The following is a 19,715-nucleotide window of genomic DNA, read 5'->3' as shown; positions in this document are numbered from 1 at the left end:
CAGGCAGACAATGCAAATTCTTAGAATTCAAATTTAGTGAGGAAATATTTCTTAAAGGTCAAGTCCACCCCAGAAAAATGTTGATTTTAATAAATAGAGAAAAATAAAACTAGCATAATGCTGAAAATTTCATCAAAATCAGATGAAAAATAAAAAACTTATGACATTGTAAAGTTTCGCTTATTTTTCACAACTCAGTGATATGCAAATGAGAGAGTTGATGATGTCACTCAAGATTTCTTTTGTTTTTTATTGTTTGAATTATACAATATTTTAATTTTCACAAATTTGACAATAAGGTCCCTCTTGGTTGGACCACGATATGTTCAAACAATGGTAATTCCACAGGTTCATGGAGAAATGAAACCTTGTTTCTCATGACAATAAAGAGAAAATGGAAATATTTCATATCATAAAATAAAAAGAAATGGTGAGTGGGTGATGTCATCAGTCCCCTCATTTGCATACCGACCAGGATGTGCATATAACTTTCTTATTTTACATCCGATTTTGATGAAATTTTCAGTGCTATGCATGTTTGATTTTTCTCTTTTTATTCAAATCAACTTTTCGTTGGGGTGGACTTGTCCTTTAAGTTTCAATAGTCCAATGCCATGCTGCTTCCTAACACTTCTTCCAATCATTGTCTCTTTTGTCAGACTATTTTCAGCAATTTAATTTAAGTAGTGGGTAGTTCATTTTTACCTTAATCACACAAATGGCAGCTTTACAATTCATATTCAGATGTCTGAAATTAAATTTCAACATAAATTTATCACAACTGGCTACTGCTCTGCACTCGTTACTAGGCCTATAATCATGCCAATACCAAAAATATTTTGTAACTTCTTCAATTTCATTGAAAAGCCCAAGTAGATGATCAATATATAGAGAATAAATTCATTTTCAATGTAGAAAATTAATTTACATTTCATTGTAAATAGTGGTGAAAAGAAATGTGTGTAGTATCACAAGCCACTGTTTCTGTCAAAGCTTAAAATTATTATTCCTTATAATTTATAGCAACTACCATGGTAAACTGTTCCAACGTAACAGCCAATCAAAATCAAGGTCTCTGTCATAGGAACCATCAAACATTTTCTTTGTCAAATGCCATTTATAAAATACATATTATCGGACTAAGGATTGTTTCATGCAACGTCTTGCACACATTTCATCAACACAAAGAGCATGCATATTCTACATTTAAAAAACACTGCAATCAATACAAAACTGTTATGGATATCAAAAGGCAATGTTTTCTTTACAATCATTTCCTTCAGGTGACAGTTTCACACTTGAATTAGGAAAAGTCTATCCAATAGAAATAGTTTATGAATAGCTTGGGCCTACCATCAACATTAATATTTTCAAAACCCTTACAATATTTTGGTACTATTTGCATGTGGTACAAGTACATATGCATTTCATATAAGCCATTTTCGGCCATAAAGTTGTATTCACGTTAAGGACAATTTTTCCATACAAAATAGATGATTCCTTCTTTTTTATTTTTTGCAAGTTATATTTGATAAATGACTTCACTCTACTATTTCATTGTCAGTCTCTTATGAATGATAAAGAATATTTCAAATGTATTTTCATTTGGCTCTAAAGCAATAGTTACAGAAGTTGATATAATAGTTCACTACTTTCAACCAAATCCCACCAAAGCATGCAGCATTTACCTTGGATAAGAAGTAAAAAATCAACTGCTCACAGTCCTCTGTACCGACTGACAAAGTACGAACGTTAGCATTTCTTGAAAGGACTTGCCGGACATTTTATCTGACTAAGTTTGTTTTATCTGACAGTAAATAGGAACTGTGCTTCTAAGACAATCAAAATCAAAGAAAGTTGTCATATCTGAGACATTGACAGACAAAATGTTGGTGAAATGCTCTAGTGGCTTCCATACAATAATCATTAAAGATAATCTTGAGTAGAATAAACTTTTACTTCAATCTGATAGCCTTCTTCTTCATCCCCATCCTTCCCTAATTCCTGAGACATACAGCTGGTTTCTCCATTCACTGCACATTATCCAGCATTTTTCAACTAGTAAGCAATATTTGCTATCATGTTACTCCTTTATGCTGTCCTCCCTCAAGGTTTAGTCCAGGAAATACCAGAAACTTGCATTCACTTCATCTTGGACGCCAGCATCCTATGCTTCTCAAAGTATGACAACACCTCTTGCTCAAAACAAGATAACATCATTTATTCTTGTGAGTGTGACCCATCTTCAAGAAGACCCATCAACAGCAGGGGAAAGGTCTAGTGGAATACATGAAATTCAGATTATAATATTATTTGGTATGAATACAATATACATTTTAATAATATATTATTATATGTAAAACATCCTAATTTTTGTTTTATTTTTGTATAAAAGTGCTTTGAAACTTGGTCTTCATAAATCATTTTATCATTATAATCATAATATACTCCCTAAAATATACATAATATATCATAAGAATCTTGATCTATAAAAATGTATTTCACTCGAATAACCATGGTATAAGCTTTGTGTATCCAAGGTTGCTATCATCTAACACAATATACATGGAAGATGTTTTCTTTTACTTCACTACACCAAAATACTCATTATCACCATTCCTTCTGTACAAGCTGGACATCTTCAATAAAGATTTTACAGTAATTTAAAAAATGTGCTGTTCATTTCATTTTAACCTGCTGTTGTTGATTATTATGGTGTTTAGGGGGTAGTGTTTTAAAAACATCAATGAGGATCATACTCACTGTTCAAAGCCGCCAATAGCCTCTGCAAACTTGTTTCTTGTTATAAAAGTTGCAAGAGCATCAGCAACCTATCACAAACAGACAATACATCAAATACACTTATCTTGTGAATTATAATTTTAAAAAAAAATGTTTTTTATAAGCTTTACACCAATGGCTAAAGATGAATAGTAAATCACTTCAAAGTTCTTTTACAAAGAACCTAATTTGTCTATCTTAAAAAAAAACTTTGTTCTTTCTAAATAATCTTGAAGATATCCTGTTGGATGCCTCAATATGTAGAAGTATGTGAAGAGACACATGGGGCATATTAATGTAACACATAAGAGCACTTATTGACTTCTTATCTCACCTTGTTACAGATAATACAAGACAAGGTAGGCCTATGGTTAAGTCTATCTTTCCTCAACGAACATAAGCTTTGAGAAAAGTAATTTCATCTGCATTTACACACGTAATCACATAGCTATTTGTTTCGCATTCTAAACTTAACTCTTTAATATTCCACACAAATATATAGCTCTCTGGAATTTATATGTATTATTTCGTACCACATCAAGAGATTATTTATGGATGAAGGGTAGTTATTTACCTTTTGTGGTTGGTCTTCATGTACTGCATGACCACACTGAGGCAAAACCTGCATCTGAAACTTTCCTTGCATCTGACCAATGGTCAAGTCTTTGTCCAATCTGTCGACACCTAGCAAAAAATAAAGTATCTCTTTATGTCACAATAATAATATTGGTTGGATTTATACGGCAATTTTTCCAGAGTACACAAAGTGTAACTATTATTACCTCAGCTTTAGCTTTAACTGTTGCTTAATTTTGTATTCAAGGGATTAATCCTGCAAAGGTTACCTAGTATTCACCTCAGCACAATGCCGATAAAAATGCAAAATGCAAAATACAATCACCCTTTTACTGGAACTTACAATAAATTTTGACTTACAACCAATTTCCAACAATGCAATTCTGAATAAAATGAATTCATGTAATTATAGCCACTTTTGCTGCCTTTTCCGGTGCATTTTTTTTCAAGCATAATTTATTCGAAAGAGCATTGAAAAAGGGTAAAATTTATCAAAAAAGAGACAATTTAAGCACCCTTGCCTCTGTGAAGAACCAAATGACAAATGTATACTAATCACATATTATTGAAATATTTTGGTCAAATTACAAGAGAGAGAAAAAAAGACTATCCAAGGACGGAGAGAAAATTTATGAAAAGTTTGAAAGTAAAAATAGGAGGGTGGAGGAAGAAAGTGAAAGTGATCGCCAGAGATTGATCAAAACATAATCACCCTTAGACTTTGATCTTTTTTAAATCAACTATATTTTAAAAAAAGTCAGTCTTAACTCTTTTTAGTAATCTTTAGGGATACATAAAAAATTTGAAAATAAGCTTTAGCATTCATGTTTCTTTCAGAATAGTCAAGAAATTAAACTCTGCTAAGCGTTGGCTAACAGAATTTAAAACTGGTAGAGGAAAAATACAATCATGTGCGACTCACCAGCTAATATGAGCATCTTTGGAACATTACAAGAAAGAAAGAGATTTGACATTCCTCTGAACCAACCTATAAACCAATCAAACAGCAGGGAAGACAAAGAGGATCATCATCGGTAATCACATCACAATAATAATAATGATAATGATAATATGTCAATTTTTATAGAGCATATATTCAACTTCGCTTGATCATATTATTACCCAGGCTGTAGCAAAGCTGCCTTACAGACGCCAAAGCATTTAAGGAATAAATCCTACCAGGTACCTATTCATCGTAACTGGATTGAGTGCAAGGTCAATGTGGATCAGGAACATAAGCCATGACTTGGATTCAAACCCACAACCCTCTGCTTCAAAGTCCAGAGACAAATCCACTGGGCCACGACACTCCACAGATGATGTGAGCCCTGTATCACAGAGCTCAGTGCTTGATCTTATGACTGATTCGAATTATTGATCTACATTTGTCATCATGTGCAAATTAAGCACAAGCAGACAAATCAACTGTACAATTGGTCGCTAAATGTTATGTTACAAGACCCTGGTGTAAATATACATTGTTGTTTGGTAGCAATTAATTTAAAATGTCTTATTCTTACAAGATATGAGAAATAAATAAAGACAGGAGTGCATGTACATTATTATAAAATAAACTGTATCACATGATCAAAGACAGCCTTATGGGAATGCTCTGAAAGTTTCATCAAAATCTGATAAACAAATAGCTAAAACAACAAAGTTATTGAATTTTAAAATTTAGCAATATATTGTGAAAACAGTTATATGCACATCGTCATGAATATTCGTTAGATGGGCTGATGATGTCCCATCCCTACTTTCTTCTTTTTTAAGTTATTACATGAAATCATAATCTTTTCATACATGTGTGAATGACACGTCTCCCTTATAAAGAAATAAGTTGCATCAATGAATATCTAATGCACTTAATCAGTTGTAATTCCAATATTTTTGGTTCTTGAAGGAAAAGCAATCGAATATAACCTAATATCACTTAATAAAATAAAATAGAACAAGTGGAGATATGACATCAGTTTGCTAATTGAATATTCATGAAGACATGGCTAGAACTATTTCACTGGAATAATGCATATCTTTAAAATGCCATAACTTTGTTATTCCTTGTCCGATTTGGATCAAATTTTCAGTTTTTTGTTTGTTTTTGTATAATGAAACACCACTTGCTCCACTCTTACTATCTCCGAGGGCAATAGAGTTAGGATTGAACTAGATTTTTTTGTTCAGAATAATGTAAAGATAAGGATTAGGGTTTATTTGATTTTGGAGGTTAGAGTTTATGTTTGAGATAAGATGCATATTTTCCATCGCCAGAACAAATGTCATGAAACCAACCCCTTATACATTAGTTCAGCTTGCATATATTGAATTTGCCTGTCTGTGTCAAACTGATGCATAGGCTGAAAGCAATCACAGAGATGGCTCTCATTATTGCCTTTTTTTTAGGTGTAAGTAAATACTATTGTTCAAAATATCAAATATCTGAGATTTTTTTGCCTTTTTTGGGATGAGGTCATTGAAGGGTTGTTTATGTCTGCTATAATTAACATGTAGATATTCTGCTTATGATTACAATTCAATCTAACTGTAACACATTTCTTTCATGTTACAAGTTAATCATATACTAACCTGCCCAATACTGTTCTGTTTTACCAAGGTCTATCCTCCATGTGTATGGAGTATGGCTTGCCTAAAAACAACAAACAGAATTAATAAGTTTAAAACAGACAAACAAATAAACATAAAACTGATCTACCTATATATGTCAATCTTCACCTTCTCTGGCCATTTAATAATGATTACCGGTATACATTTAGAAAAAGAGAAAAGAGACTAAAATAAAAAAAAAATGGCCCTAAACGACCTAGAAAAGCATGAATACCACACCTTCCATTAAAAAAAACCTTGTATGGACAGTTTATCTGAGGATGAAGTCTTTGCTGGATTGAAATTAATGGTGTCCTGTACCTGGCTTGATGAGGATGCAGCTGCTTGTGTTGAACTCTGAGGCACTGCCTCATTTGATTCTCCTTCTTCTGTAATAACACCATCCATAGACATGCTAGGCACTGGTGTATTGACTTCTGTGGGTTTTTGTGATTGTAAACACCTATTGAAGAATCAGAAAACAAATTATTTGATGACTCACCTCTATTTCATGTTTAATAGTAAAATTAATTATTGTGATCTGATCATTTCTTTCAATTCTTGACTGTAATTGCAAATAAAAAATAATTCCTGTTCTTCTCGCCCAATCAATGGACAGAATTCCAGTAGCTTATTACAGTAGACTGTAACTTGAAATTGAAATCAATTTTATGACACATCACTGCAACAAGGATGTGTAAAAAAATCCTTGATGTTTGAATGATAGAAGTAATGAGTAATAAAAATTGTAAAGAAATTGTTTCAAAGACAATTTTAGAGATTACTACTCAATATTGCTATGAAATGAATAGTTATTTTCTTTTTATTGTAATAACTAATGGTTGTCACCCAGTGAATAAGATAAGCGTTTACCATAAGTATTAACAATATAACGAAACTTCCTCAGCAAGCCTTTAAAATTCCATTATTTTAGTTTATTTTCAATGATACCCAATCAATTTTTACAATTTTTGTTCTAGTAACATCCACTTAGCATAATACAATACCTAGACACATTTGTACAGATTAATTGAATTGAAAATTTGAAATTATTTATCAATTGCTGTGACACATATGCATTTCTGACCTGTAATACTGTTAGACAGTGTACAATGAAGACTCTATTACTTCAGATAAATGTCTCCAAAGCTATTCTACAGTGCGTATCAAAAAAAAGTTTACACTTTGAAAAAATCCTGTAAAGTTATGCATTTGTAATATCCTGAAGATTTTTCCACATTTAAACATTGGTACACGTCCATTAAAGCAAATAACGATATAACTGTCAAAAAATATTTCCGCTTGAGTGAGCACCACTAACTTTTGAAAAGTTAGTGAAAAATGATTTGCGCAGAACATTGAAATAGTTATGCGAATAAAAGTAGACCGTAATCATGAAGAACACATGGAATTTAGCTAGTAAAATTTATATGAAGATATCTTCTACTTTGTTAGACTTGTTTCCTTGCCCAAAACACTTCGAAGAGTGCATTTCGCCCTACCCCACACACCGAGCCCATCGTGACGAAATTTGCTTTACACAGAGATGTGATTTACATGGAATGGCTTAAGCTTGATTTTCATTATGTTTATCATTGCTAAAATTGAGAAAAGTTTGGAGAAACAAGTATTAAACGAAAAAGGAAATGTAAACCCACTTTCAATGATAAAAACTTAGTGAAAAAATGCTGGAGATGTCTGATATAAACTTTTCTTCAGATTCAGTTATGTCCTCATATCCAGCTGGCACAAATAGGGTAAAGGTTGTGCTTAATAAGAGTTGAAATTTCACTATGGGTGGCAAAATTGTTACAAAATGCTGGAATGTATCCGTTTTATTTCAATTAACTAAAAGTGCAAGGGAAATGTATGATAAATGTTTCGTAGGGTAAGTTTGATTTCGCCCTTTCCCCTTGACACAGCATGAAAACGAGCATTTCTGCGCAAACAGATTTCTGTGAGCTTTACAGAAATGGACAGTGCTCACTCAAGTGCAACATTCTGACAAAACTTTTACTTTCATTGGATAGATGAGACCCAAACCCAAGATTATACGTGCAAAAATTACCCACATGTTGTATATTTTTAAATTCCCAGGGCTTTTTCAAAGTGTAAACTTTTTTTTGATACGCACTGTATATCTTTCATTCTTATATATGTAGGATTGAACTGAACTTACGGTTTAACTTGCCCAAGCATAGAAACTCTTGCTGATTCTACATTTCTGATTTGACCAGTTTTAACTCTGTCATGAAAAATGGGGAAATAAATATAACAATCACGATGGAAGAAGTATGTAATATAAAACACTATTACACAAATATGATCCCAATAACAATTCATTCATTGACCATATGCCATACATTCATTCAAGAGGATAATTAATACCAAGACTATGATTATCACAAGAATGAATAACTAACACTAAGTATTTATCACTGTGCCACCTCCTATTACTCTCCTGGGTAGGAAGTAGCAAATCAAGAATAATGAGTGCCTTACAAGGCCTATCTCCAATTCTTAAGTTTCTGCTTATGTTCACCCACAAATATTGTACGCAAAATTGATACTAAGTACCATATCAACATAAAGAGTGTTTTATTTTACACTCAATAAATATATAAATAGGTCAATATAGGAATAAATAAGGTACATACGCCCATTCTATTGCATATTCCAGGGATTTGAACTGTTTTGGTCTACCTCTTAAGAAGCTTTGCATAGACTGAAGTGCATCCATTGCTGTACCTATAATATAATCAGATATCAAAATATCATTACAATAAAAAGGAAAAGTGAATATTCATGGTTTTAATGTAATATCAATAGGCCTACATGTCAACCTTGGAAGCTAGACAAAGACAATGATTAACTTTCAGAAATTGAAAATCAGAGATGTTCCTGAACAAGCTATTCATTCTTTTTCAAAGGCAGTTTTGTAAACAGATGAGGGATATGATAATTATTTCTTTGCTATTTAAATATGTATTCACAAGGTAATATGTGTGTGCAATGATAGGCAAATCCCTTTTTTTTAATTCTTCATACATTTTAAGTTGATTGTGGGATGGCTCCCACAGAAGTTATTGTTTGATGATAATAAACATATATTTACAAGTTTAGTTGCAAAAATAAATTCTCTTTGGGCCATATATTAAAAGGAACATGATCTGAAAATTGCTTTATCTTTTTTGGTTAAGGCAAGTTTAACAGTATTTTGAAACAATGGTTTTGCAGTGATCAAATCTTCAATGAATATTTACCTTCTACAACATCAATGACCACAAGGCCAAGTAGAGATGGAACAAGAAACTTGACAGCTGTATGAATAGCGATGGCTCCGCCCATACTATGCCCTACTAAGATGATTGGAGGGCAGTCATTGTTTGGATACATCTTACCTATTACAGCACCAATATCACTGAGAATCAAACAAAATTTACAATAAAGTTATAAGAAAATACATATCCCATTGATCCCTATGTGGGCCAAGTCCATTGGGAAAGGTGTATTATATTGATACTTCTTATAAAGCAAATCACAATCAAACTGTTTAAATCTGAATAGGGATATCTATCTCATTCACCATTTAAAATGTGAAATGTATATTATGGGTATATCTAATGTTTTCTTTCACACTTGTCTACCTATTGACTATATCCTATTCTTTTGCTTTGTGGTTAATAATTTCTTCTTTTTTATATTTGGAGTAAACATAGCCTCAAATTTACAATGTCATTCCTGAAATAAACATCCACTTTTTAGGGTTTTATTATATATCAATGTCTGAAGCTACATGCAGTCTTTTTCCAATACCCCCCCCCAAAAAAAAATACATGCATACACTGATGTATCCAGGAGAAAAATGCAGAAGGAATAAGACAAATAGTGTAGCAAAGTTGTTTTTTTTTCAAATGTAAAATGTCAATAAGACTAGAATATTCAATTAGCCACCGCCCCCCTCAATACCTAGTTAAATGATAGCTCACCTGGCCAGAGTATCGGCAGAAAGGTCCTCACAATGGGATGTATGGGTATCTCCATGACCTCTCATATCCATAGCAACTACTCTACAATTCACCATACCAGTCAACTGTTGCTATGGTTACAATTAATCAACAATGGAAAATAACTGAGTAGAATTTTTGTCAAAACAGTTGGGGGAAAAATAAATCATAATTGAAAAAAAATTTACATGGAATAATTTTACATACTACTTAGTAAGTACTAGACTATATAAAATTTTGAAAATTATTAAGCATTAAAACTCAAAATGGATTTACAATGAATCAATGTTTATATTTTGCATCATATCACATTATTGTAGGAAAACAAAATGCAACATTGTCCAATAGAGTACCGAAGTGTGACGTCAGTAGCCATGGTGTCATGGCGGGCTGGTTCTAAACAGAGTCGCAGCTGACGATCGTCTGTACACTTTGACTCGTCTGAAAAATAGGTTGCAAGTGATCAAATTCGGATAGCAGCCATTTTCTCCGATGAGAAACACAAGCTTTCATTCGGCGGGTTCCTTTGTTTATAACCAGGCCACTATGACACGATGGCAACTGACATCATTGCTTTGGTACAAATTATCTTTATATGCATTGTGCATAACTAGTTTATATTTTTCAGAGAATACAACACAATGTAATCCTAAATCTTTCTTTTTTAATATACCTTGGAGGACAGAAGTTTTAAATCAACAAAAAGGTAAAAAGAGATTGAGAGAAGACAAGTAAAGCGGGTCTCCCACCAACTCCTATCCTCCAGCCTTTGATACAGTTTCCAGGTACATGTAACTATTCCTATATTGATTTATGTTATGCGAAGTTGCCAACTTACTGCAAGCAAAGCCCATGAAAGAGCTGAATGTCCTCCACCATGAAGAAAGAAGACCACTGGACCTTCATTACCTTTCTTGTAAACTCTAAAACTGTGCAGAAGATAGTCAAGGATCATAATCTCATTTCATTACTATCATTTTACTTACTTTGAATTACATTTTCATATCAACTAGAATAGAGGTTTGGATACTGACTCTATGATCTGACTGAGGTAACTATTCCAGATTCCCTGAGCAAATAAAACAGTACAATTAAATATCTAACCTACACACCTGCCAATCCTTTAAAGGAAGGAAAAAAGGTGCAAGTGGTGAGGAATTGAAAAAAATGATAAATTAAAAAAAATGTATTTTTTATCCATAGGCATAAGGCTGGTGTGAAATGAAATTATTCAAGGAGGCAATTTCTCTTCTTTTTTTTTTTACCTTAAACAAAGTGTAGAACTGAGGGAGAAAATATAGTCTGCTAAATAAAATTTTAAAACTCTCATTTTAAGCAGATTCATTAGTAAAATGTGTCTGTATATTTGACAAAACTATCTGCAAATTAAACCATCAATTGCCTCTTTCATTTGTAAAGTGGGTTTGGCTCGCTACTGTATTTCTCTAAACTGTATTGTATATCCCCACTCACTCCACCAACAGACCCCATAACAAAACATGAACAACTTCTTCCAACTGGTTTTCTGACAATTATTTTTGTCAAGGATATATCATTGTCATTGAGTACAACATCTTCACAGCTGTCAAAGTAATTGCTCCATGGCAAGGGAGTGAAGTCTCGTTTCCTTCCAATTCCATGAGGCTTACCACCCGAGGGCCTAAATAAATCACAATGAGAAGAGATTGATGTGTATCAAGTATTGGTCAAGATGAAAAGGCTTTGAACAGTTATTAATGCAGCACGGGACTGATTAATTAGATATTGTTACATTGTTTAAATATAGTTGAAACTGAGCAAAAATCAGGTCACTAAATGGGCAAGAACTGGTATCTGGGTTGCCTCTTAAAGTCAAGTATAAATATTAGCACCCATGGCACTTAAACAACATGGGTCTATAACACTTGTTCACTGCAACCACCCTGCCCATGAGAAATCATAGAAGAACCTTCCATATGAACAAAGATTAATTCAGCTTAAACTTCCCACATTAGCATATCGCCGTGCGCGAGGAGATATAATTGAAACATACAAGTTATTTTAGAGGTATGACTAGGGCCCGTCTTATGGAAATCCATCAATGACATAATTTTTTCTTTAGGAAATTTGCAAAATGTCCTTTGAAAACAAAAAGAAGCATCTGAATTGTCAATAAAACAATGAAAGTATGATTGATACGCACTGTACATCATATCTAGAAAATATTTTAAACAAACATGTATTTTGAATGATGACGTTGCTGGCTTTCAAAAGTTAGGTTGATTGGATAAGTCGTAACTCTTTGTAAGACGGGGCCCAAGAGGTTTTGGGTCAGGTGCATGGGCCTACCAGAGATCATAACGAGTGGAATGCCTCTTGCAGCCTCGTCTGCATTACGCCATTCAATATACTGTGGAAGTAGTGCTGACTGTAAAAAAACAACTATTGAATAGTTATTTACAAAAAGAAAACACAATTCATATGATAATATAACACTATGTTCATGACCCTAAATGACCTTTGACCTTGGTTGTGTGACCTAAATCTCAAGTAGGATGTTCAATGACACTTTAAAGTACTCTAATCTCTAGTTTCATGAACTATACACAACAAAAAAAGTAAGTCCCCCCACCCCCCTTGAACAAACATCAATAATTTCCAAACCAATGCGAGTATATATTTTTACATGAGCGTGTAGGTAATTTTATAAGCTTTCCTCTAAGTAAACATATTTTACGTCATTCTTCAGTGAGCACCGTCAGAAGGCAAAAATGTCACTTTTCAAGTCACAAGCCAAATATCATTACTTTGATTCCATTTTATTGGAACTATTTCCACATTCTCATCATGAAAAATATAGTCAGAAGGCTTGTAAAAGGTACAGTACTTTCTAAAAGACGATACAACTCTTTTGACTAAATTTCACGGTTGAATAAACACAAGTCCAAATTTACTATAATTGGATTTTTTACACATTTCTATCAATAAAAATGATAGAAAATGATGACATTTATTGAAAACAAAAAAATAAGATTTTCAAATATCATTGGCATGTATCGTTTCATTTTGGTAACTGAAAATGATCTTTTCTCAACTTATGTTCATGACATTTTCATGACTTTTCAAGGCTGTCTTTAGCAATGTCATTTGGCAGTAATGTTTATCAACCTATGGTCAGAATACTGTGCAAAAAAGAAATCGATTTGTTTATCTATGGATGAGTGAGCATGCATCAAAGAAAAAGAATTGGTATTTTCAATGTCACAGACTTATTTCAAAAGGTAATAAAGTGAATATTGGGGGCAAATTCGGTTTCAAATGTGACTTTAATTGCTGCTATTTTTATTATACATTATTTCAATCACCACACACTTTCCTAACTTTAAACATTTTCATGATTGACCAAGCACATTCAAAAACTTAGGAATGAATACTCTTTAAATTGTATAAATGTATTATTTCCTAACAATTTCTCATGATTGGTTAAATTTATGGACAAATCAGTGGTGAATCCAGAATTTTGAAATGGGGGATGGGCATATAACCAACATCTTCAAATTTTAACATGATCTAACAAGTTGTAGAGGATACTACCATAAACCCCTATGATGATACGTTACAATACAGGGGCCGCAGAACAGTTCAAAGTAGGGGGGTCAGCTGACCATGCAAAAAATCACAATCGTATGGTCATTTTTACACATGCTTTTGGAAAAAAGGTGGGGTGAAGCCCCCCCCCCCTGCTTCCACGGCCCCCTGCAATACATTGTACTCACTCAACCATGAACATTACGATATCAAAATTGTATTTGGAGTGGCTAAATGATGGATAGTAAAACAGCATAACGCCATAAAATTCACCTAAAATCAACTTTTGCCCAACATTGTATTTGCACAATCTGAAGAACGACTCTTGTGACTTTAAAAAAAAATTGTTACTTTTAATTCAATCTTTAATTACTCATGCGTGACTCAACCGATCAATCTCATTTTTCACCAGGAGTTGCTTAATGTGTAGAAAAATACCTATGAAATATCATATCTCAAAATAATTCCGTTCAAAAGTTACAGCAATTTGATTTAGGGGGGACTTACTTTTTTTATTGTTTATAGATCTTCAACTTTTAAAGTTATGATGGCAATACAGCAAATACCTCCAAAATGGCCAAAGTTTGTTGACCATAAATGACCTCTGACCTTAGTCATGTGGCCTGAAACTTACACAGGATATTTGCTGATGCTTGATTGCTCTTATATTCAAGTTTCATTCACTAGATCTATAAACTCTCACAGTGATGATGGCAATTAACTGATTCCCCACCACAATCTTAGTTCATTGACCCTAATGACCTTTGACCTTGGTCATGTGACCTGAAACTCACAAAGGACGTTCAGTGATACTTGATTATTCTTAATTATGTCCAAGTTTCATGAACGAGATCCATAAACTTTCAAAGTTATGATGGAAATCAAAAATATACCCCCAACATGGCCACAATTCATTGACCCTAAATGACTTTTAACCTTGGTTATTAAGGAAGCTTTCCTATTCACAACGACTTAAATAGTTAAAGATCCCAACTCTGGCATATCGAAGAGTTATGGGTAATATAATTGAAACATATAAACACTTTAATACTTATGATCAATTAGTGCTGTAGCTCGGATTGGTTACCGGGCTGAATCCTGCCGAGTTGGCATTGACCGGCTCGGAGCTTTACGGGCCGGGTTTCACTTTGAATCCCTCGAACTCGGTAAATAAACCCGGATTGTTTGATAATATTTGAGGTGTTATTTATTATCACCGCAATAAAAGTTGTGAAACTATTTGTGAAACAAGCAATCCATCTACCTACATGTAGTGTGATGGACAGGTCAAAGGCCAACCATCCCTACCTTATTTTCATTTTTTCCCCATCATGATCGGACCTCCTGAGCCTTGTGTGTGAGGGATCGAGATGATATCCTATAGCTGGCTAACGGCGCACATGCACACAGACCTACCATGTGATATCAACTGACTGGTCATGTGATTGGCTGAGAGTAATGGTTTCACTGGGTGAGAATGTCCAATTTGTTTACAAGTAAAGGCCAGTTGGCCCATTAGGCATGGTCATAACTCAAGAAGTTTTCCTTTTGATATGACCGTGATGAAATGCAGAATATTTCTCTCTTTTTTAGTAAAATAATCTGTCGGGTTTATTGAGATATCTTTTATACCAGTTTTTTTTGCTAACCATAAAAGCCCCCCCCCCCCCCCTCCCCCAAAGAAAACCCTGTTGTGTTGACATTTTCCACAAAGTTGGTGATCCGAAAATAATAGCTCAGCTGGGTGCAAAACAATTTAATTCCCAATTAAAGGATACATTAAAAAGGGTGGACGAGACGGACGAGAAGAGGAGGGTGCCGTTAGAGGGAGACAGAGAGAGAAGGGGGGGAGTACGTGTACAAGAGTAAAAAAACAAAAAATGTGTGAGATGACTAAATGGATGATATGAGGGAAGGATGATGTTGGACCGATTGTCAAAGTTTAATATGAAATAAAAATGTAGTTTGATTCATTTTTTTATTAAAAAATATTTTATAAAAAATATTATTACCGGTAGCTGAAGGCTAGAATAAGACAGATAAAAATAATTCATATACAAAAATAGTTTGGGTAAAATATTCTATTGCTTCAATGCAAATATGAAGAATGAAATACGCTCAGAAATTAACTCTTTCTGCCACCTCCACCCCTCCGAAAAAAATCTGCCCTATGATAGACAGAAACAATCTCTGTGAGAGCCTGTTTGAAAATTGGGTCACCAGAATGATAACATAATAAACAATGTGGTTTGTAATCTGCCTCTTGATTTCACACACGCACACCTACACACAAAAAAAAAAATCATTTCAAAGCACATGTTTCGTAGTAAATCACTAGCGGTGCACAGACTCTGCTGTTGACCGCTGCACTGGTGATAAGCATGTGAGGGATTGCCAGTTGGCCTTGTATCGTCTCCATCCCCTCTCTCCATTACTACTGGATGATAAAGACAGTGAATTAAATATTTTGGGGGTTTGTATCGTCTTTTGAGAACAAGGTCAGAAGGTGATGTCGGTCACAGATAAGAGTCAAGTAGGTCAAAACATTGTACTTTTGCATGGACATAAATCAATTTTAGCCGGACCGGGTTACCGGGCCTCTCCGGGTCGAGCTATGATTCTGATAAGATTTACGAGCCGGGTTCGGACCGAGTTGAAGGAACCGAGCTACAGCACTATGATCAATGTACAACACTTAGTCTTGAAGAAAAATATAGTGAACATACCAGAGGTCACAGTAAAAAATTGTTCAGACCAAGGACAAAGACCCAGAAATATACATGTAGGAATTCTTTTTATGTTAGAATACGTAAGACATGGAATAGCCTAAATAATGAAGTTGTCACTGCCCCAAGTGTGCACAGTTTTGAAGCTGCCCTGGATAGAGGCTGAAACAATGAGCCAATAGAATATGACTACGAAAGCCCTGTTCCTGGAAGTGAGCCAGCCATCTTGAGGAGGAAAAACCTAACAGAGGCATAACATGCCTACATTCAGAAACTTCCCTAGGTATCCCTTGGTATCTACCAAAGTCTATACAATGAAAAGATTGGACACTTCATGGACTTTGTGTAGTGCTTTGTGCCGATTAATAGTCGATTAAAATAGTCAAGGTGCCTAGTCTTTCCCTTGTCATGTCTTTGAATGATAAATTGCGCACCCTCTTTAGGCCAAAAATTGATGTTGTTGCAGCATCAACAGGAAGCGACGTCAAGAGCAAAAAAAGATGAGGAACAGACATGACAGAGAGCTAAAATAACAAATGGACTTTTTTAATCTTGTCCATCGGTAAGTGAAATGGAACTAATTAGATTTTAGATTTCGTAGAAATTATTTATTCCGTGCAATCGCATGGAATTTATCTGGACTCCAGGGGCCCGTTTCTCAACACCTGGACAAGTTAGTCATATCTTTATCCACAAACCACGGAGTTAGTTCCAATCTTACTAAACCTGTTTCACGAAAGGCTTCCTAACTAAAATACCTTGATATCGATACTATCGGTAAAAAGAGCAGACGAGACGTAGCCTTAGTCACAAAATAGCATAATTTTCAAAAAGAAAAATTGGGGAAAAATTATGACAAAATTGCAAATATTGTGATGAATTGGGAATTACATCTTTTAAAAATAATAGCACAGGTAAATTATGCATCATACATACTTAGACCATGAAGACTGGGGCATTCAATTGCTGAAAAATTGAATTATGAATAATTTATTTCATGGCTAAAAAAATCACATGTGGACGTTGAGATGGGTACCCCCGGGATATCCAATTTTAATAGTTTACGAAAGTAAACCATAACGGTTTTATTTGTAAAATTATGATAATTATACAATGTTTTACGATTCCAACCATCATCGAAATATAGTTTAACATTTTTTTTTTATAAATCTTTGATACCGATCTTACGATTTGACAAATTCTATGCATAAATTAGAGATTAGAATTTATCCAAATGTCAATAGGGTCTGAAAACGACAAATACAAGTCCAGTTATGGATGGCCTGACGTGGTAGAATTTTTATCGATTAAATTATTTTACTATTTCAAAATGAATGGTTTTGTGGCGTTGTACCAACAGTTTTCATAGTTACTTTGTATTACAATGATCATTGAATGCATTATCCCACTTATTTTGGGATGTAATTTCAACCTCTATGATTGATTACGTAAGATTATAATTTTTAAATTTCTCGGCACTTTTGCATGTCATAGTCTACCCACGTGATGCCACTACGTCATTAAGAAAGAAGTTATGACAGGTTCGGAGGTGTCATAAATATTTAGTGAGGTTGTTGTACCCGATCTTGGTAAAGAGGGCTTCGTGAAACGGTTAGCGGACAAGTAGCTCACTATCTCCGATTTAGTCAAGAAGTTAGACTTATGACGGTGTTGAGAAACGGGCCCCAGGAGTCTCCAAAGAAGTAGAAGAATTAGCTCATAAAGAGAGTTGCATGCGTCGTGCCTCGATTTTCCGTGCACGGCGGCATGAAAATGAACCCTTGACTCTGGCAGTGAGCAAATTAAAGTAGACTGGGGGTCGGGTGTCCGGACACTTTATATAAATTGAAGCCTTCTTTTTTGTCTTTGGATTACACAAAAAATATAAATTCAATAGATGTAATCATCTTTTGTTTTGTTCTTTATAATATTTCCTAACATTTTGTACTAAAAATTGGTGAAACTTCATTTGTGAATTTTTCCAAATGACTTTCTAAAATTGATCGTCCGGACACACGACCTGTCCGGACACACAACAACTGGGTATACCGGGTACGGTATAGTATAGTGAGTGATTGTATTACCGACCGGCCTTGTATTACCGAACGCGCGCATCATATGTGTCAGAAAATAATCAAATACGCTCAAACCTTTGCAACTTACTCCCAAAGGGAACTTAAATAGAAAAATGATGAAAAATTATCAAAAACACAATTTCGAGTCTTTATATCCTCAAAACAATAAAATATGGTCAAAATAGCTCATCAGTGACTTTGTTGTTTTCCCAACTTTTCCCATAGAAAACACACGTTCGGTAATACGATACCTTTTCAAGTGACCAAAATATTTCACTTGCGAAGAGGGGTCCGATTGGAAGCTGATGTCGTAAAAATAAAAAACAATTTCGGCAAAATTTCTGCATGTTTATATTTTGTAGGTATTTGTGTATTTATGGTGAAAGTTTGGTGAATTTCATTGGAATAATGTGTTTGATATGATCAAATTCATGAAAAGTGTTCGGTAATACGATCCACTACCATACCGTACTAACACTGATTTGAATATATGGGTCACTCCACAAAAAAAATAACCAAAAATACAAAGATCTTGATTCCTGACATTTATCCACTTCAAATGAGCCTCATATCACGTACCTTCCTCCTGGCACACCTCTCGGAGGCATTGGTGGTAATCTACTAGTATTCTTTAGCAGAACTTGCTTGTTCAACGCCATTATACTCCGAATAATTATAGCTCTATGACTGATGCTACCTACTGGCACTGCGGCAGTGTGGGCGCGGGGCAACTACAAATGAGTACCTGCTGGCCGGCGCGCGCGTTTCCGTTTTACACCCTGGCGAAGGCATTTTCCGGAAAAGTAGCCAAAAAGCGACTAGTGAAGAGTCTACGTCTACGTTTGTTTACATTATCAGCTGGGCGCGCGATCCAAAGTCCGCACCGAAGTTATCCGCAGAACATACCGTACTTGCATGCAGCTGAGCGGGTCCGGGACAGCCCGACCACCGGACAGCCCGACCCTGGACAGCCCGACCCGCTGCCCTGGACAACTCGTCCCGGTCGAGTTGTCCAGGGTTGGCTCTGAATCGGACAACTCGACCACTTGAAGAATTCTTCAAAATTTCATGAAATAAAATTTCAAACTTTACTTCAAAAGTATTTTCCCGCATCATCCATGTTTCTTAAATACATTCTCGACAGAAAACTTGACATTTCAGTGCATTTTGAGCTATTTTGAAAGAAAATAAAGCGAGTTCCCTTGCAACGAGAATAATCCGATACCGCCGGCGAGCCGTGTTCATTCAACTTACAACTTGCAAATTTGAGTTGATTTTTCCGTCACTTTACATATTTTGATAGTGAGTGTGTGCTATTTTGTATTTTCATATTCCGTTTTCACATTTCCTGTACTTATTTAAAGTTATTGCATTTCACA

General features: G+C 34.5%; 1 protein-coding gene across 1 annotated transcript; it reads right to left on the bottom strand.

Annotated features, from left to right (window-relative positions):
* Window positions 1–1,893: 1,893 nt before the first annotated feature.
* Window positions 1,894–19,023, bottom strand: LOC121407228 (protein phosphatase methylesterase 1-like). Its single transcript, XM_041598199.1, has 13 exons — window positions 18,916–19,023; window positions 11,520–11,628; window positions 10,807–10,899; window positions 9,951–10,060; window positions 9,225–9,382; window positions 8,619–8,709; window positions 8,141–8,206; window positions 6,283–6,424; window positions 5,944–6,004; window positions 4,280–4,345; window positions 3,356–3,465; window positions 2,764–2,831; window positions 1,894–2,277 (listed from the first exon to the last, which is right to left on the bottom strand). Exons 1-13 carry the CDS (start codon window positions 18,993–18,995, stop codon window positions 2,259–2,261), a joined length of 1,173 nt encoding a protein of 390 aa, XP_041454133.1. The 5' UTR covers window positions 18,996–19,023; the 3' UTR covers window positions 1,894–2,258.
* Between the last annotated feature and the right edge of the window lie 692 nt (window positions 19,024–19,715).

The sequence above is a fragment of the Lytechinus variegatus genome, chromosome 1, assembly GCF_018143015.1.
Source record: "Lytechinus variegatus isolate NC3 chromosome 1, Lvar_3.0, whole genome shotgun sequence".
Taxonomy (NCBI): Eukaryota; Metazoa; Echinodermata; class Echinoidea; order Temnopleuroida; family Toxopneustidae; genus Lytechinus; species Lytechinus variegatus.
This window is presented reverse-complemented; position numbering and strand designations above follow the sequence as displayed.